This window comes from Aotus nancymaae, unplaced genomic scaffold (assembly GCF_030222135.1).
Source record: "Aotus nancymaae isolate 86718 unplaced genomic scaffold, 86718_ANA_hifiasm-v0.15.2.pri h1tg000006l, whole genome shotgun sequence".
NCBI classification, from domain to species: domain Eukaryota; kingdom Metazoa; phylum Chordata; class Mammalia; order Primates; family Aotidae; genus Aotus; species Aotus nancymaae.
The window spans coordinates 91583890-91609255 of NW_026988417.1; the positions used below are offsets into that span (position 1 = coordinate 91583890).

Genomic DNA, 25366 nt, shown 5'->3' on the forward strand with positions numbered 1-25366 from the left:
CACAGGATGCAGTGAAGTAATGCACTTTTCAGTCTTCCATCAGCCACCCCCGAACAAACGTCTGGTGGTATTGTGGAGGACCCTTACTGGACACTCTGCCAAATAACTGGAGTGGTACTTGTGCTCTAGTCCAATTGGCTATGCCTTTTACTCTGGCATTTCATCAACAAAAGATAGAGGAAACCCACAAATGACATACAAGAGGAGCCCCATATGGGTCCTTTGATTCTCACATGTACTTAGATGCAATTGGGATCCCAAGAGGAGTTCCAAATGAATTTAAAGCCAGGTATCAGCTGCTGGATTTGAATCAACACTATTCTGGTGGGTGACAATAAATAAAAATGTAGACTGGATAAATTATATTTATTATAATCAACAATGTTTTGTTAACTCTACCAAGTATGCTGTTAAGGGAACTGCAGAACAATTAAGGTCTACCAGCCAAATGGCGTAGTAAAACAGGATTGCTCTTGACATGATGCTAGCTGAAGAGGGTGGTGTTTGTGTAATGATTAAGACCCAGTGCTGTACTTTCATTCCAAATAACACAGCTCCAGATGGAAGTATCATGAGAGCCTTACAGGGACTTATGACCCTATCTAATGAGCTATTCAAAAATTCAGGAATAAATAACCCTATTTCAAACTGGCTAGAGAACTGGTTTGGCAAATGAAAGGACACTTTGGCATCAGTCCTCACTTCCCTGGTCATGGGATTAGGTATACTTCTTCTTGTAGAACGTTGTGTTATGCTCTGTGTTCAAGGACTCGTGCAAAGTCTCGTTAATATTACCCTCGCTAACGTAACTCCAACCCATCCTCTACCCTATCCAGAGAAATTACTTCTGTTGGAAGACCAAGCTGAACAATGAAGCAAGGACCTATTAGATAAGTTTGAAGAAGAATTATGAAATTAAAAAATGAGGAAATTGTGAGAGATGGGAAAGTACTTCTTCAAAGTTTAAATCTTACACTACATTATAAGGAGTTACAATCTCTTGCTCTATGGCTATTATCCGCTATTAGCATAAACATATACCTATGTATATATATTCTCTAAATCAGCTACATCTTAAATCAGCTACCTCGACTCACTCTGGCATGTCTGAACAGAGCTGGGCAAGCTCCAATCAAACCCTAGTGCATGCCATTCCTTATTTGAAAACCCCCCGACCTTCTCCTGACTAGCTTCCTCTTTTCCCTGTCTTCTTCCTTGTGTTCTTTCCCCCTATCTATTCAGGAAATTTCCAAGTTTTTAGTCAATTGGGTCAAGTAGAATGTGAGGTCCCGTTCCTGCCAATGGAAACTGGACACAGCAGTAGGGAAATTGTGTCAGGTTATGAGAGTTATTAATGTCCCTATCTCCTTTGTTCAGGCATGCTCTCGTGGCAAGACTGCCGGCTAGTCGCACCTGCAGGAAGTATGAACTAGCCTTGCTCAGTGATCCATTGTCTTGGTGTGGACTTTTCCCGACGTTATAAACCCGTTTCCAACGAAAAAATATTGTTTAAAAGAATAAAATGATCATTTTCATCAGGCTATGCAACTGAAATCCAACTGACAAGCAAACAACGACACAAAAAAGAGTAGGAGGTGGGTAGAGAATTCTTTGCTCACAGAATGGAGAAATTATTGAACAAAAAAGTAGGAAAAGTAAGGAACTGCCAGGATCAATGAGAGTTTGAGAACTAGTGTTTTGGGGTTCCTGGTTCCAATTCTTCCTGAAACTCACACACACACACACACACACACACACACCCCACACACATCTTGGGGAAAAACAATGTGGCCAAAGTGCTCTGTTTATAAAAACAGCAGTTCCTTCTACAGTAGCAATTTTCAATCATGACTGCACATTTTATTATCTGAGGAGCTGTCAAAAATATCAGAATGGGAAACGTGATAGTAAATTGGGCAAGACGTGAACAATTTTTTTTTTTGAGACCAAGTCTCGCTCTGTCACCCAGACTGGGGTGCAGTGGCATGACCTCAGGATCACTGCAACTTGCACCTCGCTGCAACATCCACCTCCCACGTTCAAGCGATTCTCCTGCTCAGCGTCCTGAGTAGCTGGGATTACAGGTGTATGCCACCATGCCTGGCTAATTTCTTGTATTTTAGTAGAGACAGGATTTTGCATGTTTCCCAGACTGACCTCGAACTCTTGGCCTCACCAAGTGCTGGGATTACAGGCGTGAGCCACTGCACCTGGCCTGATGCGAACAATTTTTAAACACACAAACATCACGCTTCCCTTAAAATATATTGTGTTACTCAGGATAAGAGAACGTAAAAACTACACCAAAATTCTATTTCTCATTTTCCATTGCCAAAAACTGAAACAAAAACATCCTCTGTTGGTGAGGCTCTGGGGAAACAGGCACTCTCATACACTGCAGGTGGGAAGGCACATTGTAAATCTTAAGGACAGAACTGGTTACACTGCATATACACTTAACTTTTAAGACACATTTCTAAGGGTTTATCCTGAAGATACACAAGAATACATCTGCAGATTATTCATTGCAGTATTTTTAGTCATATATATTAGAATGTATATGGTCATACATAGGAGAGTAGATGAACAAACAATGTACAAACAGACAACGGAGTACTACGTTTCTGCAAATAAGAACAAGTATAATCTCTATGAATCAATGGGGAGCAGTTTCCAGGATACACTGTCAAGTGAAATAAGCATAGTGCAAAAGAGCGTCTGTAATATTTTACACTTTGCATAAGAAAGGAGACGAAATAAAATATACATGTACCTATTTCTTTGTGCAAAAAGAAAGAAAGGAAAGATAACCCAGAGACGAATGTGTTTGGTTACCTACAGGAAGCTGGTTGTAAGGACAGAAGGAACTAGGGGGAAGGGCGGAGGTCATTTTCCCAAGTATAACTTTATAAGCCATTCCAACTTTTGGAACTATGTTAACGTAATGCACGTGCAATGAAGAGGAAAGGGAAGAACAGAGGGGAAGGCAAGAGAGAAGAGGGAAAGAAAAAAAGAAAATGAAAAGGAAGGGAAGGAAAGAAAAGGTGGGAGGGGGAAGAACAGAAAGAAAAGGTAAAAACAGAAAGAGAAAAAGAAAAGAGAGGAAGGGGAAACAGGAGAGAGGAGGAAGCAAGAAATGATGGGGACATGGGGACCTCAAATGGAATACAAACAGAAACAAATGAACCAAATGACATTTCAAATTAATAACATAATTGCACAGAAGGCAGGGATGGGTGCAGGAAGAAGTGAAGTTTTGAATATAGTATTTAAACTATGTGCCCTGCATCTAAAGGTAAAATAAACTCCGAACATATATTGAATTATATCTAGAAAGCTAGCAATTCTTAAACTATTTTCTGTGTTTTCTAGGATGGAACAAATAAGTAAATATGTTGGGAATGATGGTAACCTGCCTTCTCATTGTATGTAGAAAAAAAATTTATATATGGAACAGGGGAATAGAAAGCCCCCTCTGATACTGGATTGGAACTAGAGATATTGGTATGAACTCATGGATTTAAGGTATGTATATATGTATAAAGGGTTATAGAAATAGATATATTTACACATATATACTTTTATTTCCTAGCTCTATCTGCTGTGAGAACTCTGATGTAAGCAATGACACTCTGGTAATAATAAGTACATCAACTGCCCAAATCTTTGTTGCTAGTGGAATTCCATTTTCCACTAAAGAAATTGGGCTCTATGGAGAAATTGTCAATTTCATGACCGGAGTAAGGAAAGTACTAAACGAGCTAAGGTAAGCCCAGGAAATTCTTTTGTACCCAAAAGCAAATTACACTTAAAGAATGATGATGTGTAATCCCAGCACTTTGGGAGGCCGAGGCGGGTGGATCACGAGGTCAAGAGATCGAGACCATCCTGGTCAACATGGTGAAACCCCGTCTCTGCTAATACAAAAAATTAGCTGGGCATGGTGGCGCGTGCCTGTAATCCCAGCTACTCAGGAGGCTGAGGCAGGAGAATTGCCTGAACCCAGGAGGCGGAGGTTGCGGTGAGCCGAGATCGCGCCATTGCACTCCAGCCTGGGTAACGAGCGAAACTCCGTCTCAAAAAAAAAAAAAGAATGATGATGAACTTGTCAACCCAGCAAGGAGCCAGCTTGAAGGGCCTCCCACTGGCCAAGTCTGGGCCAATTTGAGCACCAAAATAAATGATAGTAAAGGATTATTATCAATGGAATAAAATGTAATTGAAACCATGAGTCTGCACTGAAATAAGTTGATACAGGAAATCAGTTTATTAAAATAGGAAGCCAAAGAATATATACAGAGAATGATGGAAGTACAAAAATCACCATTAGATAATTATCATCATAAATGATTCAGGCAAGGCCATCAATTGGTACTAAAACTTCCTGGGTAAAGTTTGAGGAAAAACAGGTTACAAAGTCTCAAAGAAGTTCCACTACAAGATATTTATTATTTACAAATGGGGAAATTAATTTATAATAGAGAAACTGCAGATATCCCCTCAATCAAGCAATCAAAGTATTCACCAGTAATGGGAAAATTTGGTATTAAGTGTCCCATGGTATGATGCCCTGAGAAAAATACATGATTTTGTTGTATTCCTGCTCACAGTCCTGACTCTACTCATGAAGAAAGATTATTCAAACCCCAACTGAGAAATACTCTACAAAGTAACCGGCATATACACTTCAAAAATGTTAATGTCTTTAAACACAAAGACTGAGGACCTGTTCCACATTAAAGGAGACTAAAGGGGTATGACAACTGAGTGCCACATATAAAACTTTCCTTTTGCTATGAGGGAGAGTATTTATCGACGGTAAAATCAGAATAAAATGCTTGAGTGTATTAATGCTAATTTCCTGATTTTAATCATTATATTATGGCTATGTAAAAAAAATGTTCTTGGTTTTAGGAAACACATACTGAAATATTTGGGGCTAAAGGAGTATCATGTCAGCTTATTCTCAAATGGTTTGGAAAAAAATTTAGGTGGAAAGAATAGGCCAATTGTGGTGGCTTATGCCTATAATCTCAGCACATTGGGAGATGAAGGTCAGAGTTGCTTGAGGACAGGAGTTCGAGAACAGCCTGAGCAACATAATGAGATCCCATCTCTATACAAAATTTTAATAAATAATAAAGTAAATGTAGCAAAATGCTAACATTTAATGAATCTGGGTGAAGGGTAGTCTTGGAAATAATTGTATTCTTGGCTGGGCACAGTGGCTCACACCTGTAATCCCAGCACTTTGGGAGGCTGAGGTGGGTGGATCACCTGAGGTCAGGAGTTTGAGACCAACCTGGCCAACATGGTGAAACCCCATCTCTACTAAAAATACAAAAATTATCTGGGCATGGTGGCACATGCCTGTAATCCCAGCTACTTGGGCAGCTGTGGCAGGAGAATCGCTTGAACCTAAGAGGTGGAGGTTGCAGTGAGCCAAGATAGCGAGTGCCATTGCACTCCAGCCTGGGTGACAAGAGCAAAACTCAGTAGCAGAAACAAACAAAAAAATTGTATTCTTGTATTAGTTTTATAATTTTTATGTAACTTTGAAATTATGTCAAGATGTAAAGTTAAAAAATACATTTACCTGGAATTTACACATAGATAATTCTAATGATTGGTCTAAAGTAAAACCTGTCCATTTACAATTCTAACCTACACCAAAGGTTACACCTAGACTTCAGTGGTCAGAGAGAAGCAATAGTTCCTAGAGGGGAGGAGTTCAGACAGATAATATAAGGGATATATATTGCATTGGAGAAATAATAGACATTCCTCTGTGTAATAAAGCATATAGTTAGCAATGAAAATTGCCATCTTTTAGTATCAAATAACTTTACATTGAATTGTATAAGGCAAAAACTCTTAGAAATACAAGGTAGAAATGAGCACATCTACAAATTCATTAGAACAAAAGCATTAAACCAGGCATGGTGGCTCATGCTTGTAATCCTAGCTACTTGGGAGGCTGAGGCAGGAGGATTACTGGAGCACAGGAGTTCGAGACCCGACTGGGCAACACAGCAAGACCCCATTTCTACAAATAAATTTAAAAATTAGGTGGGTGTGATGTTGCATGTCTGTATTCCCAGCTACTTAGGAGCTGAGACAGGAGGACCACTTTGAGCCAGGCTGGGCAGTGTAGAAAGATTGCATTATTTAAGAAAACAAAACAAAACAAACAACTCAAAAAGCAAACACTTCATTTGGGGAGACGCTTTTGTTCTGCTCTTTTACTAGTGCAGATCAGCACTTACGAGGTGCCTGGTATATAATAATAATTTAACAAAATGTAATGGTGAGATATTTGGACATATTTCATAGATTTACAGATAATCATCATGAGGGTGAAACCATGTCCTATTTTGTTCTCCACTACCTATTCAACACATAATAGATGCTCAATTAATATTTATTGATTGGCTGAATCTGCTCTTTGATACTTGTGGGAGATTGAGTAATAAAAACATCATTTAATGGATCAGAATTCTAGTGGTATAAAAAGGAACATGCATATTCCCTCCACCTTCTTTTTAATTTGTAACAACTTGACACCACATTTGGATAAGGTAAATATGAACTCTTCTGCTATACAAAACAAAAAGAAGTATTCATGTTATTGCAGATGACATAGGCTTATGGTCATGAATTGTGAGACCTTAAATAAGCAACCAGTCTGGCAATGTAATTAAATGTTCCATCATTGTCCCCCTACCTCCTGAAAAACATATTCCACAGAGAACCTATCTAAGACCAGATTACACTTTTGACAGATTATTTAGCTGATTAATAGTTAACAGTGTCATGTAACAAAATGATTCATTCAATTATTTAGGGATATATTTTGTATTTATGTTAAGGGTATAACTTGAAGTTAAATTAACCAATTGTAAACAAACAATGAAGGCTTCAGAGAGAATTTCTTATGACCAAGGTGGTCAATTGTTATAAATTGCTTTGCAATTTTCATAGCCCACATTACCACAGATACTTTTTGTGGCGCTTTTTCAAACTTCAGATTGTTATTGACTAGATAGAGAGGATTGAGACCAGCATTTAAAAAAAAATGCAGTTGGGTGGCACGCACGCATAATCCTAGCTACTATAGAGGCTGAGGTGGGAAGATGGCTTGAGCCCAGAATTTGAGGCTGTAGTGCACCATGATGGCACCTGTGAATAATCACTGCATTCCAGCCTAGGATACATAGTGAGATTCTCTCTCTAAAATTTTTTTAAGTTTTTAAACGAAATAGACTAGCATAGAAAATCTCAAAACACCGGCTGGATGCCATGGCTCACGCCTGTAATCCTAGCACTTTGGGAGGCCGAGGCAGGTGGATCACAAGGCCAGGAGTTTGAGACCAGCCTGGCCAACACAGTGAAACCCCATCTCTACTGAAAATACAAAAAATTAGCTGGGCGTGGTGGCACACGCCTATAGTCCCAACTACTTGGGAGGCTGAGGCAGGAGAATCATTTGAACCCAGGAGGTGGAGGTTGCAGTGAGCCATGACTGTGCCATTGCACTCCAGCCTAGGTGACAGAGGGAGACTCCGCCTAAAAAAAAAAAAAAAGCTCTCAAAACGCATTCCATATGGTAACACTGAGAACCAGTTAATGAAACTTTTGTTTTGGTGTATACACATATCTACATAAACTGAGCCACAATATAGAATGTATTTCTTACTGTAGGTTGCAGTAAGAAACTTTTTGAAAAACACTTTATGCTTTAGAACTCTTTGCAGCAGAACCTTGACCCACTGCTAAGATGATTTGGTGGCATTCCAATCAGGTACATTTCATTATCAGACTCAACAGTAAGAACAACAATCTTATTTAAGCTCAGCTCTCAAAGCATATGATTGCTCTTCAGTTACTTGTCCAAAAGTAAAATGCACTGCCATTTGAAACATTAAAAGCTCACCTGAGAAAAAAATGCATACGGCACAGCTGTCCAATAGAACTTTTGGAGGTAGTAGAAATACCTGCACTGTCCAAAATAATAACCACTAGCCACATGTATTGAGTACCTGAAATGCAGCTCGTATGAGGAATTGGTGAATTTTATTTAATTAACTTTAAATAGCCATATGTGGATAGTGGCTACTGTTTTGGATAGCACAGATACAGGGCATTATGCCTTAATACTTTCAAAATGTAGGTACATGAACAAATAAATTCTACATGTGATAAATATCCTAAATATCCCGATTTGATCATTACACATTGTCTGCATGTTATCGAAATATCACACATGCCCCATAAATATGTACAATTATCAACAAAAAATAGATTTTTTAAATGTAGTACATGAATTATAAAGATTATCTGAAATCATTTGGGAGCTTCTTAGAAATGCTGAATCACAGACCTGACTGCAAGCATAATTAGTCAGAATGACCAGCTGGTTCATGTGCACAATGAATTTGAAAAGCACCGATCTATAGGACTGGTTCTCAATGGACATAGCACCAGTGAGCACTGCTGTACCAGTGAAAACTTATGGGACACTTTGGTTGGAACAATTACTGGCGAAGTGCTTCTGGCACTACTACACATCTAAGAGCTGGCATCTTAAATGGCATTCAAATATCTTGCCAGGTATTTATGTAATTTTAAAACAATCTATTCATAATAGGGAACATTTGAATTGAACTCAATTTTCCAACATTATCTAGCACCAAGTATTTTTTGTGCACCTTTAATATATTCTGAATTTTCCAGGAAAACCATATGTAAATTGAGAAAAAGATGTATTTTTGTCCAGAACTTAGTTAGTAAGTGTTGTGCCCCATTTCAGAAAAACTTATTTAATAGTCTACATTTAAAACTTGACATGCGCACATTGATACTAGGTAGAGGTTCAATTATCAGACTACTTCATTATGTAGTTATGTGGGAACTAATACAAATATTTTACTTAAAACAACTGCCCTCTTATTTCTTCTATTATATTATCTCTATTATTCTCCAGTTAAGACTTTTTTTTCTTTAAAAAAAGTAGATAAGCAAGTTATATACACATGAATTTCACTTCAGGATAATAGTGTGCACTGATTTTACATATGAGGTGCTGGGTCTAACAGACTTAACCACTGATTTAAAGATTTAGGCACCTATTACCATCCCTCTAGATCAGGGGGCCTTAATCTGGGAATACTATACAAGGATCCTCAGCCAAGATTTCTACTGAGTGCAACTTCAGGAGATATATAAAGTCTTCAGTAGTATATAATTTGATGTATATGTATCAAATGATAATTAATCATCAAGGTGTAGCCATCGTGGGATGAAGAACACATAACTTTATCGGGACGTATTAGATGAAGAGCCATATATCACACCCTGAGACTGTATAAATTGGGCTGGACTATAAACTTGGGCCTCAAAATGTGGCTGATCCACCACTCAGTTACATTTACAGAATTGCATTTTGTATCATTTTATCAACCTGCATTGATGACCTCTAAAAAAAATACAAAAACAAACAAAAAACCTAAGAGTTACATAGTCACTGCATTACTCACACTATAGGTGTTTCTTCATGGAGACATAGGGAAGGCTAACATCCATTAAACGTTTGCTACACACTAAACAATACACTACATTCTGTACACCTGGGAATTCATTTATAAAGTCTCACAACCACTCGCTGATACAGATATTACTCCTTGTTTCACAAATGAGGAAACTAGCTTAGAAAGCTCAATTAACGTTGACTAAGTTTATACAGCTAATAGAAGAACTAGAATGTGAACTCGGGTTATCTGCCTCCCAAACATGCATGTACTTTTCTGGAGAGGGTGGCTATTTTTTCTTTAATGTTACCATAAAATATCTATTGGATCTTGTCTTCCATTGGCACAGCCTGCTAGAATTCTTTTTCTTTTTCTTTTTCTTTTTTTTTGAGATGGAGTTTTGCTCTTGTTGCCCAGGCTGAAGTGCAGTGGCAAAACCTCGGCTCACTGCAACCTCTGCCTCTATGTTCAAGCGATTCTCCTGCCTCAGCCTCCTGAGTAGCTGGAATTATAGGTGCACACCATGACACCCAGCTAACTTTTTGTATTTTTAGTAGAGATGGGGTTTCATCATGTTGACCAGGCTGGTCTTGAACTCCTGACCTCAGGTGATCCACCCGCCTCAGCCTCCCAAAGTGCAGGGATTACAGGCATGAGCCATCATGCCCGGCCAGCCTGCTAGATTTCTTAGGGCAGACATTGTATCCCACAAATAAGAGTTGCCCAAGCATGACATCAGCATCTTTGAGTAAACTGCTTCACTTAGAGTGGTCACTTAGAACGGGCTTTATGGAATGCATTTGGCATGCTAAGCTTACTTTTGGTTTAATGTTTTTTCACATTCTCCCTTTTCTTCATTTTTAAATTTACTTCCTGCAATAAGACAATGAACAAATAAATGCACACCACATGCTGCTTTAGATAATCCAGGAAGTACTAAGATAGTTCTACAGAGTGTAGGATATCTTAGTAAATTTACTTCGTGCAATAAGACAATGAACAAATAAATGCACACCACATGCTGCTTTCGATAGTCCAGGAAGTACTAAGATAGTCCTATGGCTTTATTGGATGATTCAGAAACCACCTAGAATCGTTTTTATAATTCAAAACACCAACTATCATTATGATAACAGTACTTAAGTTTCAGTATATTCCACTTTGAGAGAACCCTGGTTTCCTTGGTTGTTTTCTAAAGAGTAGAAAAAGAACACCTAACAGGCAAAACAACAATAAGCACATTTGAGGGCATAGGCAAAATAGGGAGATCAGCTGTCATGTCATTTAGGACAACTGAGACAGGGACAATCAGAAGACCAATAGAAACTGCAGTGGACTTGGAAACACTGCCTACGTGGAAGGTGAGAGGAAGTAGAGCCATGCAAACCAAGCTTAGTTGACTGTGGGCAAAGTCATCAACAGTGTTAGGAGTTTGTAGGAAGTAAAAGGGAAAGTGAAAGAGAGTAAGCTATTTGCTTTTTGCCAACACCACCATCACTACAAAACATTTAGAGCGAGGTGGTCAGCAAACTTTTTTCATAAAGAACCAGTTAGTAAATATCTCAGGCTTTGCAGCCAGATAGTCTCTGTCTACTTTAAGACAACTCTGACACTGTGGCACAAAAACAGCCATGGACATATGTAAACAAATGGGTAAGACCATGTTTCAATAAAACTTTATTTACAAAATAGATGTGAGCAGTCATAATGGCTATGATTAAAAAGTCAAAAATAACAGATGCTGGCAAGGTTGTGGAGAAAAATGAACACTTATACACTGTTGGTGGGAGTGTAAATTAGTTCAACCATTGTGGAAGACTGTGTGGCGATTCATCAAAGACCTAAAGAAATAACATTCAACCCAGAAATCCCATAACTGGGTATATACCCAAAGGAACATAAATTATTCTATTATAAAAAGACATGCATATGTATGTTCACTGCAGCACTATTCACAATAGCAAAAACAAGGAATCAACCTAAATGCCTATTAATGATAGACTGGATACAGAAAATGTGGTATATATACACTACAGAATACTATGCAGCATAGAAAATACACGATCACGTCCTTTACAGGGACATGCATGGAGCTTGAGGCCATTATCCTTAGCAAACTAAAGCAGGAACAGAAAACCAAACACCACATTCTCACTTGTAAGTGGGAGCTAAATGATAAGAACACATGGACACATAGAGGGGAACAGCACACAATGAGGCCTTTCAGAGAGTGGAGGATGGGAGGAGGGAGAGGATCAAAAAAAAAAAAAAAAACTAGTGTATACTAGGCTTAATACATGGGTGATGAAATAATCTGTACATGGGGTTCTATGACACAAGTTTACCTATGTAACAAACCTGCACTTGCACCCCTGAACTTAAAAGTTAAAAAAAAAGTGATTGGCACAAAGTGACAGAATGGATAACCCAAGGGCAGTAGAAATGGAAGATGCAGACATTTGAAGACAACCTTCATAAAGTACTACTTACAAAACAGCATGTAGAAGAGGAAAATAGTGGTTTCCTGAAAGGAGAAAAAAATGTGCTTAATAATCACTTACCATTCTGACTCAGTTACAAAACCTGTGTGTGGAGACATGCAGAACATTGCGATATTTAACCATCATAATAAATCCAAAAGGCAGAGCTAGAACACAGAGTCCCAATAGTAATATCTAATATGCTTAACACCTTGGCATAAACAATGCAAGGTTCAAGTTGGGACAAATCTTATGCCTCACATGTCCTATGGCATACCCTACACATCAAAACGTGATGTCAGGCATCATGCACAAATCATTCGCCCAACATTGAGTCAAATGTTGAAGTCACAAAATAAAGCAGAAAAATAATGCTCTTAAAAGCAAATTAGGCCAGACTCAGTGGCTTGGCGCAGTGACTCATGCCTATAATCCTAGCACTTTGGAAGGCCGAGGCTGGCAAATCACCTGAGGTCAGGAGTTCCAAGACCAGCCTGACAACATAGAGAAACCCCGCCGCTACTAAAAATACAAAATTAGCTGGGCGTGGTGGTGCATGCCTGTAATCCCACCTATTCAGGAGGCTGAGGCAAGAGAATCACTTGAACCCAAGAGGCAGTGGTTGTGGTGAGCTGAGATCGTGCCATTGCACTCCAGCCTGGGCAACAAGAGCAAAACTCTGTCTCAAAAAAATAAAAATAAAAAAATAAAAACAATTAAACGCCAAGGGAAACTGGTTACTACTATAAATATGTGTTTGGGAAATGCTCTCATTTAGAAAACTGTGAAGTTAAATTTATTATAAGGCATAACAATAAAACTAGATACAATATCAGTGCATTAGATTCAGTTTTATCAATATTTACAGGTAAATAGGTAAAATGAAAGTAGATAAGAGCTCATAGCCCATCTTTGGGAAAGAGTACAATCTAGCAAATAAATTATGTGTATAACAATGTTGGCTCATTAGAAGAAAATACATTAAAATCAACCCGAAAAAGTATCATGAAGACCAAAACTGCATAACTTGCAAAGCTGCATTATAGAACACAATGACAAAACAGATGATCTATATACATGGATTAGAATGGGTTGGCATATAAAAAAAGATCATCATCACTGATCATGAGAAAAATGCAAATCAAAACCACAGTGAAATACCATCTCACACGTTAGAATGGTGATCATTAAACAGTCAGGAAACAACAGATGCTGGAGAGGATGTGGAGAAATAGGAACACTTTTACACTGTTGGTGGGAGTGTAAATTAGTTCAACCATTGTGGAAGACAGTGTGGCGATTCCTCAAGAATCTAGAACCAGAAACACCATTTGACCCAGCAATACCATTACTGGGTATAAACCCAAAGGATTACAAATCATTCTACTATAAAGACACATGCACACATATGTTTATTGTGGCACTGTTCACAATAGCAAACACTTAGAACTAACCCAAATGCCTATCAGTGATAGACTGGATAAAGAAAATGTAGCACATATACACCATGGAATACTGTACAGCCATAAAAAAGGATGAGTTCTTCATGTCCTTTGCAGGAACATGGATGCAGCTGGAAACCATCATTCTCAGCAAACTGGCACAACAACGGAAAACCAAACACTGCATGTTCTCGCTCATAAGTGGGAATTGACAGTGAGAACACATGGACACAAGGAGGGGGACATCACACACCGGGGCCTAAAAGGTGGTGGGGAGCTAGGGGAGGGATAGCATTAGGAGAAATCCTAATGTAGATGGGTTGATGGGTGCAGCAAACCACCATGGCATGTATGTACCTATATAACAAACCTGCACATTCTGCGTATGTATCCCAGACTAGGTATATTAAAAAAAGAAAGAAAAAAAGAAAAAGAATGGTTTGGGTGTTGAAGGGGTAGATGGTTAAGTGCCACTTGGTATTGCTGAAGGAAATCAATCCGTCTTTTTTATACTTAGTGTAAAAAGATACAGAAACAACTTGAGGTCTGTGAAGGCAAATTCACCAACAGGAAATACATGTGTACAATGGAACACCAGACACGAAAAAGAACGCATTCTATCTACATGCACCGTGACAAGTAAAAATGAGAAAACAATGCTAACAGAATTTTGTGTCCAAAGAAAAAAGTTACACATACGGTACATCTGTTTTTTGTTTTTGTTTGAGACAACATCTGGCTCTGTTGCCCAGGCTGGAAAGCAGTGGTGCAATCTTGGCTCACTGCAGCCTCTGCCACCTGGGTTGAAGCGATTCCTGTGCCTCAGCCTCCTGAGTAGCTGGGATTACAGGCGTGTACCACCATACCTAGCTAATTTTTCTAATTTTAGTAAAGATGAGATTTCATCATATTGGCCAGGCTGGTCTTAAACTCCTGACCTCAGGTGATCCAGCCACCTTGGCTTCCCAAAATGCTGGGATTACAGGCATGAACCACCGTGCCCAGCCACACTGTGCATCTAGTGTATGCCCAAGTTTCTAGACATTTACAAGAAATTTGAGTGGCACCTTGAAAAACAACAGTGGGGGCTGGGCACGGTGGCTCACGCCTGTAATCCCAGCACTTTGGGAGGTCAAGGCAGGTGGATCACGAGGTCAGGAATTCGAAACCAGCCTGGCCAACATGGCAAAACCCCATCTCTACTAAAAATACAAATTAGCTGGGCGTGGTGGTGGGCACCTGTAATTCCAGCTACTTCGGAGGCTGAGGCGGGAGAATCACTTGAACCTGGGACGCAGAGGTTGCAGTGAGTCGAGAGTATGCCATGTACTCCAGCCTGGGGGACAGAGCAAGACTATCTCAAAACAAAAACAAAAAAAGCATTTATTATGTTTGGTCAAACATCAAAGAAAACAATCACAGATCAGTATTTTGGGAAGGTGTCTGGAGAAACCTCTAAAGCCACACCAGTGCAGACACAATTGCATTTAAAATACTACGGTATGCTAAAAAATGTTAACTGAATGGTGAAAAAATTTTAAAGTACAATCACATACTCAAAAAAGAGCCACAAAATTTTACTTGGATAATCATATAGAGTTCAGTAAAAGTAGAAACGGTCTTGCAAAAGCTATAATTTGCTTATGCTGGTTTGCTAGGGTCCTCCTAGAATGTTATTTGTATATAATCAATGGAGCTGGAAGAGTATTTAGAACAAACCAAGGCTGGATGTGGCTCACGCCTGTAATCCCAAAACTTTCGGAGGCCGAGGCGGGAGGATCACAAGTTCAAGAGATCCAGACCATCCTGGCCAACATGGTGAAACCGTCTCTACTAAAAATACAAAAATTAGCTGGGCGTGGTTGCACGTGCCTATAGTCCCAGCTACCTGGGAGGCTGAGGCAGAACTGCTTGAACCCCAGAGGCAGAGGATGCAGTGAGCCAAGATTGTGCTACTGCACTCCAGCCTGGTGACAAAGCAAGACTCCGTCTCAAAAAAAAAAAAAAAAAAAAAAACTCACCAAACGTCATTTTATATTTACCTCTAGACTACATAATCCCCAGTAATAAAACCCTAGTTCTATTTTCAATAACAAAAGCTATTTGTAGAACCTCACGGACAGATGCATGCTTTTTAAGATGGTGTGTTGCCGGCACCCAGGATGGAGTGCAGTGGCGCAATCTTGGCTCACTGCAACCTCCGCCTCCTGGATTCAAGCAATTCCCCTCAGTCTCCCAAGTAGCTGGGATTATAGGTGCACACCACCATGCCTGGCTAATTTTTGTATTTTTAGTAGAGACAGGGTTTCACCATGTTGGCCAGGCTGGTCTCCAACTCCTGACTTCATGTGATCAACCTGCTTCAGCCTCCTAAAGTGCTGGGATTACAGGCATGAGCCACTGCTACCAGCCAGACTCATGCATTTTAATATATGTCTGCTTTTAAAACTTCTTTGGAGCAGGGTCCCAGACCATTCTGTTCTTGCTCTGTGCTCAGCACATGAAACATAGTAAATAGAGGTGCTCAATACATATGCATGTGTATACATACGTATTTTTTTTTCCAGAAAAGGTAGGAAAGTGAGTTCTGTGCACAACTATGAGAAATCACAATGTATGAAATACAGAAAAAGCGGCAAGAATAAAATATGAAAATTAGTTCCCCTGAATTGGAAAAGACAGCAACATAGGTACATGTGATCACATGCCTACAATTTCACTTTTTGCTTCTACCAGTGGAACAGTCATAAGAATACTGAACTCTGAACCATCTAAGGTAGTAGGAAGGCTACCTAATGACTACTTTGGAATTCATTAGTAAAGCAGGACACAACAGTTTAAGATGCCACAGAACAGGACTAAAGTTTTGACACCAAATCCATTAACTGTATGAAGATGAAAACTAGACCTAACAGACCTGGTTGTTTTAGGGAATGATGGGCAAATGAGATGCCCAGGGCTAAGGGGGAAAGCAACCTGTGAGCAGTTTCTCACACCATATGTGAGGGAACAGTCTTAACCCTTAACCTGCACTCTGCCAGACATACTTTATATGTGTGTGTGTGTGTGTGTCATATATACACACACACATTTTTTAATTTTGTAGAGATGGGGTCTCACTTTGTCACCCAGGCTGGTGTTGAACTCCTGGACTTACCCAGTCCTGCTACCTTGGCCTACCAAAGTGCTGGGATTACAGGTATAAGCCACTATGCCTAGCCTTTAAGATATATTATTTTAAAAACATTACTAGAAAAGTGATGACATATTAATGTCACAGTAATATAAAATTGTTATAGAAGTTTCCAGACACATACAATTTCTACACTGACCTTGAGAGAGATGCTGAAGTTTTGTTAATGTTAATCTGGCCTAAACTCTTGAATCTATGTAAAAAGGATCTGACATTTATTATTTTACTACTCAGTAATAAAAGACATACTATAAGAAACAATTAGAGGCAAAAGGTGCATAGACTTGTCATTAATTTTAAAATTTAACACTTGCTTTGTCACAATGCCTAAAATTATCCTTTTGAAACTTAAGCATTTAAGAATCTCAATTATCAATTTGAACAATTTTGCCTTATTTTGCCACTTAGATTAGAATACAGAAGCTTAAAAATGTATATGAAAACATGACCATGCATTGCTTAATGATGGGGATATGTTTTGAGAAATGGGTCATTAGGTGATTTCACTGTGTACTTACACAAACCTGGATGGTATAACCTACTACAAATGCAGGCTTCATGGAACAGTCTTACTGCTCCTAGGCTAGAAACCTGTACAGCGTGTTACCATACTGAATACTCCACATGGTATTTGTGTATCTAAACGTAACAAAACATAGAAAACGTACAGTAAAAATACAGTGTTATGTTACTGGCCCACCATTCTAAATGTGGTCTGTTGCTGACCAAAACTTCCTTATATAGCATGTGACTATATTTACTTACACTACACTCCTGTAAACTCCTGTACCTTTGCCTCCAAACTTCCCCAACTAACACAGTGAATATAGGGAAAATTTCCATCTTTTATTAGATTCATTACCAAGGGGAGTAAAACAGAGACATGTTTGTATGCCCAACATATAACAAGCTGAGGTCATTTACTATATTAGGCTATACCCTGTGGAAAAAGTGTTATGTAATTATTGTCTCTGGAACCCAATTTCCAGAATTCAAATCCACCCTTTGTAAGTTGCAAGCAAAAGTTACTTAAATTCTCAGTAACAGCACCTACATCTCAAAAGATTATTGTGCAAGTTAATGTGTATGTAAAGTAACTGGAATACTGCCTGTCACATAAATTATTACTATGTGTTATAATTATTTAATTACATAATATTCATTAAATCCTTCTGTAGAATTGGGATAGTCGACATTAAATTCATTAAATGAAATATGTCACATTCCTACAATAAAAGCATCCACTAAAATCCTATTTCAATTCTCTATTATGAAAATACATCTATTTATAATATCTTGTTAAACAGAAAAGAGTAAGTTGGAAAATAACATATAACCTAATTTTACATTTAGAGAAGGCGCTAATAAAGTTATAAAAGTTGCTTAGTCACTGTACTATTTAAGTGGCAACTGCCCAAAGTGATTCGGAGTAATTTATCATCCTTTCTTGTCCCCAGAAAAAATGTTTAAAATAAAATCATGATTCTAAAATGGTAATAACAATAATCAAATGCTACAAATTAGTTACTTCTAAAATTTAGAACTGTATACATTTAATGTATTATTCCTCCTTTCCCCCTATGAGCTGATGCTTCTTAAAACTGGACTTCATCTTAGAATTCAGGAAATACAACATTAATTTCTAATAGATACACTACTTCAGTCCCACCCATTGCCAACATACCACTAACACCATCACTTTTAAGCAAGCTCTTCAAGTGCTCAGAACTATACATATCAACACAGACAGTAAGTCAGCTTAACCAATTACCCAAGTTTAACCAGCAGATATTATGTACAGTATGCTGAGATTATAATAAAAACAAAAGAGTCAGTATTTCCAGAATACTGAACAAGAGGTGTTTGTGGCACTGAGAGAGTACTGTGATAACCTTGGTACCCTTTAAACTATTTTAAAATTCTACAATGAAATCAGTGCTATTAATTTCATGTTTATTTCACACATGGTTTTTGTCAAGTTTCAGTTTTAAAATGATTAAGTCATAGTCACCATTCAAAGACAAATTTTCCTCTCAAACTAGTAATTTCCATTCTGCTACCTAGAGCTTGGCTTATCCTTTGGTCTGATAGCCATACTTCATTTCACAGGACTATACAAGTATGTACTATGTACAAAATATTTTCAAGTTTGTTTTCAAATGATATCTACAAAGAGCAGATCAAGTTTTCGAGTTTACAGAATACCATACTACAACAATTTATCACTATAAATATGTCTTAATACCTGTTTATTCCATTCAATTTAGACTGCAACACTAACAAAATTCTTAATGCATACATCCCCACCACCTGTCCTTTCACTATACTATCATTTTGACACTTACATACAAACAACTCAATTCAGCAACCAAGTTTTACAACCACTGTTGCTACTAATCAAATGATGATGCGTCAGATCCCAATTCTCATGAGTATTAACATATTAAGAGAGTACATTATTTACCTAAGACTGAAGGACTGCGCCTTACTTTAGAAAAAAACAAAGATAGTCACATCAATTTAATTCCATATATATGATACTACCTATTCAATTTATTAAAAATTGTAATCAACATAATAATCAAACTAGTGCTCCAAACTTATGCTGTTCACATGGAAGACACCACAAAAGAAGACACAATATAGAGACTGCCTTGCAATAAGAAGTACAAATTCCTTCTATAGAGATGGAGAAATAAAAGGACAAATCTAGTTGTCTAAAAGACAATTCACTGTACACATTTTATTTACAGTTTTGTACACTGTCTTAATATGAATGGGACTGCTTTTCTACTTGAGCCATTTTTAACCAAAGCAAAATAACCTAAGTAATACAAAGTGTTAAAATACAGCATAAAGATACAAAAACAGACATACTAATTCTAGTTAGGAATGTAATTATGATGTTACATTTTTTATAATCCACAATTATGTTTAGGAAATCACACAAACATAGATCACTGATTTGAATGAAATGCATAAATTTGTAGCAAAGCTTTGTAGTTACAAAAAAACAAAAAAATTACCAAAGAATGCACAAAATTAATGTTTATTCCACCTCTGTGTCATATTCCTGGATCCTTCACCAATGTTATATGAGGAAAAAAACAAAAGCAAAACAAATGAAAAACTGAAATCAGAATCACTAATATTATCAAGTAGGGAAACAAATAAATTAAAATCTAGCAGCCATCAGCAAGAGTACAGCAAAGACAATGCTGTAAAAAGAAACAAAGAAAATTGCTAGAAAACTGTATGCATCATAATCTTTCAAACCAGCAAAATATGCTCCTGCATACAATAGAACATCAACAGAATTTTTTTCCTGTAAAGTAGAGAAATGCCAAGTTGTTTTCTGAATATTGTGGATAGGTAAAATGTGTATGTAATTAATGGTAATTCAATTGAACTATTACAGAGTGGGCCAGGAACACATTTATGGATTCTGGGGATGTGTACTATAATTCTTTGATTGGGATAGTGGACACTCTAGCCAAAAAATATATATATATATGAACACAGAAGTACAAGACAAAGGCAAATGAGACTTCTCTTATATCTCAGCAACATTTAGATGGAAATCAAATTTAAATGCAGTCCACTCTGCTTTTGGAAGAGGCTTTGGTTCAGCTCCCAAATCTCGATTGCTTGACGCAGTCTCCTATGAGAATACTCAGAAGGTGTCTTCTTAAACAACAAACCTATTTTTAGTGGTGGAGCCGCTCTTAGTAGCTGTGTCTGCGTGGGACTGATAACCAATCACTATCTTTGGAGGAAGTCCTAACCTTTCCTTGTATACCCTCCTAGAAGAGAAAAAAAGAAGTAGTCATTAATTTTTATTCACAAGAAGTAAATAAATTTAAAAATTTAGTGTTACTAGTCTTCATATTATAAAATACAGACTTGAGAGTACAATAGGAAATTATACAGCCTTTTCCTTTTAGCACAATCTACTCTTCCATTTTTGCAATATTCTTGGTTAATTACATTTATTTATTTATGGATTTTTGCTTTTGGTACCCAGACTGGAGTGCAATGGCACGATCTCAGCTCACTACAACCTCCACCTCCCAGGTTCAAGCGATTCTCCTGCCTCAGCCTCCCGAGTACCTGGAATTACAGGCACTCGCCACCACACCTGGCTAATATTTCGCATTTTTAGTAGAGTCGGGGTTTCACTATGTTGACCAAGCTGGTCTCAAACTCCTGACCTCAGGCGATACACCCACCTTGGCCTCCCAAAGTGCTGGGATTACAGGTGTGAGCCATTGCGCCCAGCCATTAATTACTTTTAAAATATCTGAGAGCCAATCAGGTATGTTATTACTAAATTACGGTAGCATTACTACATGATTATACTGTTATTTATTCTGGTACTATGATAATCACTACTAAATCAATAGTGAACAAAGCCAGGACAGTCCCTGGGCTCACTGCATTTACAGTCTAATTAAAAAAAACACAAATAATCACAAATACCTATGACAGACCTGTATCACATGCGTACTTAAACAGAAATCTGTAACACAAACATGTTTATTTTCATTCTTTGATCTAAAATGTTACATTTCACATCTGAACCCTAGCACATATTGTATATTACTATACAAATTACATTTACCATATCTGTTACATAAGACTGCACAAACAAAAACTAAACACTTAAGAGATTAATTTAGAACATACATAATTTCTAACTTACTAACTTTACAATCTAATTTTCAAATAAGATGTGACTCAAGCACACGTTTCCAAGAACAAAATGGCACTTGTCAAAAGTGCCAAAGAGTAAATATAGGGGCTGTGATACTGTATAACAAGGAGATTCTAATCTCATCTACAAAATTAGAGAAGTCTCCCCTTTAAATATCACGAGGTCAAAAGGATAACGTTAAAAGAAGGAGCACATCTGAAAGCTGAGAAATAAAAATTAGACTGTGTGGCTATGGCTCATAAGTAAAGTGAATATGAGATAAGGCTGACAAGTTTTCAGAGGAAGAGAGCTTCATAGGTCACCTTAAAAATTTGAATCTTTAAGAAAAAAATAAGGCCGGCACAGTGGCTCATACCTATAATCCCAGCACTTTGGGAGGCCAAGGCAGGCGGATCACAAGGTCAGGAGATAGAGATGGTGAAACCCCAACACTACTAAAAACAAAAACTTATCTGGGTGTGGTGGCATGCGCCTGTACTCCCAGCTACTTGGGAGGCTGAGGCAGGAGAATTGCTTGAACCCGGGAGGCAGAGGTTGCAGTGAGCTGAGATCGCGCCACTGCACTCCAGTATGGGCAACAGAGTGAGACTCTGCCTCGAAAAAAAAAAAGAAAAAGAAAAATATAGCAAAAATTCAAAAATAAGCAAAATCAAATACAAATAAAGGAATAGCCAGGGGTAGTGGCTCACACCTGTAATCCCAGCACTTTGGGAGGCTGAGGCGGGCAGATTAGCTGAGGTCGGAAGTTCAAGACCAGCCTGACCAACATGGAGAAATCCTGTCTCTACTAAAAATACAAAATTAGCTGGGCATGGTGGTGCATGCCTATAATCCCAGCTACTCTGGAGGCTAAGGCAGGAGAATGCACTCCAGCCTGGACATCAAGAATGAAACTGTCTCAATCAATCAATCAATCAGTCAATCAATAAAGGAACAAACATATTAATGGAGTTAAATCCTCCAACACAATACTAGGATAGTTTTATCATACCTTCCAAAAGATTTATCACCTTCCCCCTAAAATAAAGTATTAAAAAGAAATTTTATGGTAATTATCAAATTTGCATTATAGTGATAATTATCAAATTTGCATTATAGGCCGGGCGTGGTGGCTCACGCCTATAATCCCAGCACTTTGGGAGGCCGAGGCGGGTGGATCACGAGGTCAAGAGATCAAGACCATCCTGGTCAACATGGTGAAACCCCGTCTCTACTAAAAATACAAAAAAAAAAAAAATGCTGGGCATGGTGGCACGTGCCTGTAATCCCAGCTACTCAGGAGGCTGAGACAGGAGAATTGCCTGAACCCAGGAGGCGGAGGTTGCGGTGAGCCGAGATCGCGCCATTGCACTCCAGCCTGGGTAACAAGAACGATACTCCGTCTCAAAAAAAAAAAAAAAAAAATTGCATTATAATGCAATGCATTCCTTTCAATTATACTTAATTATTAAAAATGCCAGAAAGCAAGACCAATGCAAATTGGAAGGGTTAAAAAAAAAAAATCTTTCTTTGAAAATCTGCAGTCTTAATACAGACTCAAAAGCATTTAATATCGACAAAAATACAAAACTTCGGTAGAAAAAAATTCTTAATTTCTCTAACTCTTGTTTAAAATAAAGTAAAACTTCCACAATTAGGTTTTGATGTTGGCAGAAACATTAAAATATGATGACAAATCAACTCCTTTCTCTTACTGAACCCTATACAGCATGAAATGTAGAAAATCCCTATACCTTTTGATCTAGAAATAAATTATGTTCACAGAAAAATACATGGCTGAGAGCGGTGGTTCATGCCTGAAATCCCAGCAATTTGGGAGGCTGAGACAGGCAGATCACTTGAGGTCAGGAGTTCAACACCAGCTTGGCCAACATAGCAAAAGCCTTGTCTCTACAAAAAACGCTGTAGTGGCTCAGGCCTGTGATCCCAGCTTTTCAGTAGGCTGAGGCAAGAGAGTCACTTAAGCCCAAGAGGTGGATGTTGCACTGAGCCGAGATCGCGCTACTGCACTCCAACCTGGGCAACAGAGTGTAACTCGTCTCAAAAAATTAATTTTAAAAAGAAAAAGTAATAATATTTGAAAAAAAATCACAACGGGGCAAACCAAACATTTTGTGACCACTGACTGACCAGCACTTAATTTTAACATAAAATTGTGAGTCAAATATTACTAATATAATTGAGGTAAAAAGAAATCTTAGAAAAAAAATGCCAGCTGGTTTAGCATGGTGGCTCACGCCTGTAATCTCAGCACTTTGAAAGGCTAAGGTGGCTTGATCAAGTCCAGGAGTTCATGACCAGTCTGGGCAACATGGCAAAATCTCTTCTCTACAAAATGTACAAAAAAAAATTAGCCAGACGTGGTGGTACGCGCCTGCAGTTCCAGCTACTCTGGTGGCTGAGGTGGGAGGATCACCAGGAGGCTGAGGCTACAGTGAGCCATGACTGCACCACTGCACTCTTGCCTGAGTAACACAGTAAGACCCTGTCTCAAAACACAAAACAAAACAAAAACAACAACAACAACAACAAAAAAAAAAACACCATTTTTTGCAAAGAATAAAATTTCCAAAAGTGGTCAAAAACCCCCACATATGTGGGTTTTAAATATGGATAAAAACCAAGATATGTCATATAAATTTAATGAAAATTCTATGTAGTAAACACACATGCTTTAAATGCACATAGACTATTTGTCAATACTCACTGAATTATTTTTATTATGAGCATACATTAGCTCTTTTCAAAGTAGTACTTTTTTCAAACAGTACTTTCAAAGTAGGAAATAATACATTCTCATTTGGTGAATGAATAAAAAAAAATGCTACATGCCAAAGGAGTGCTCTAGTGGTTATATACTTTACTGCTGAGAAAAAAAAATTTTACAGAAATAAAAAACATATAAACAAGGCTGGGTGCAGTGGCTCACGCCTGTAATCCCAGCACTTCGGGAGGCCAAGGTGGATGGATCACTTGAGGCCAGGAGTTAAACACCAGCCTGGTCAACATGGCAAAACCTGGTCTCTACTAAAAATACAAAAATTAATCGAGCATGGTGGCATGCACCAGTATTCCCAGCTACTTGAAGGCTGAGACATGAGAACTGCTGGAATCTGAGAGGTGGAGGTTGCAGTGAGCCTAGATCATGCCACTGTACTACACAGCCTGAGGAACAGAGTGAGACTCTCTCTCAAAATAAATAAATAAATAAATAAATAAAATAGCAGTGTAAAAAAAACAAAATCAAAAACAAAAACCACAAATATATATATGAACAAGACACTGAGCACCAACAGAGCCATTCAAACTTATAAAAGAGTTCATGAAAACAAGGAAAATAGAATCTACACACCAAAGTATATCTAAAGCTACAAATAAAATAACTTCTTTTAGTCATTTTAATATTGTAAAAATAAGTAGGCAAAGAGCAAAACTTACCCTATATGTGTAACAGCTTCTCTGTTTTCACATTCAGTAGTCCATATTGCTATCTTATCTCCTTTAGCTCTAACATTAACAACAGCGCCACATACATCGTCACTGTAGTCATCAAAAGATTCTCCAATAAGGCACAGAAGCTTAAAAAAAAAATCCCAAATTACATTTAATAGATTATAAACAAGCTATTACACTGCAAATGTCTCTTCTATATTCGTATAGACACAAAAGTAAAGAAAGCTTTTAAATCAAGAGTTAACTTTTTAAATGTCTAAATTTTATTTGCATATACAGATTTGTCCTGACTTTTAAATATTCATTCATTTATTTATTACCAAAAACATTAACAGTTGTCCTCACCTTTTTCAGCAAATTTGGCAGTTAATATCATGGCAGATATAAAAGCTGACTTTATAATATTCATTTGCTCTGCTGCTGCTTCTATTTACAAGCAAACAACAGAATAACAGAAATATTCATTCATGGTTAATTGCCTCTTGTTCTTATTTTTTATCAATAGTTGTTAATGGTTTGAGGTTTTTTGTTGTTTTTGAGAAAGGGTCTTGCTCTGT

General features: G+C 37.9%; 1 protein-coding gene across 2 annotated transcripts in view; it reads right to left on the minus strand.

Annotated features, from left to right (window-relative positions):
• Nucleotides 1–18574: 18574 nt before the first annotated feature.
• Nucleotides 18575–25366, minus strand: part of EIF4E (eukaryotic translation initiation factor 4E) — a 43423-nt gene continuing 36631 nt past the window's right edge. For both annotated transcript variants that reach the window (XM_012474819.2, XM_064369469.1), the window contains exons 6-7: nt 24795–24934; nt 18575–20445 (exon numbers count right to left, since the gene is read on the minus strand). In XM_012474819.2, coding sequence (XP_012330242.1) covers nt 20331–20445; nt 24795–24934 — 255 coding nt within the window. In that variant the 3' untranslated portion in view covers nt 18575–20330. The remainder of the gene's footprint in view (nt 20446–24794; nt 24935–25366) is intronic.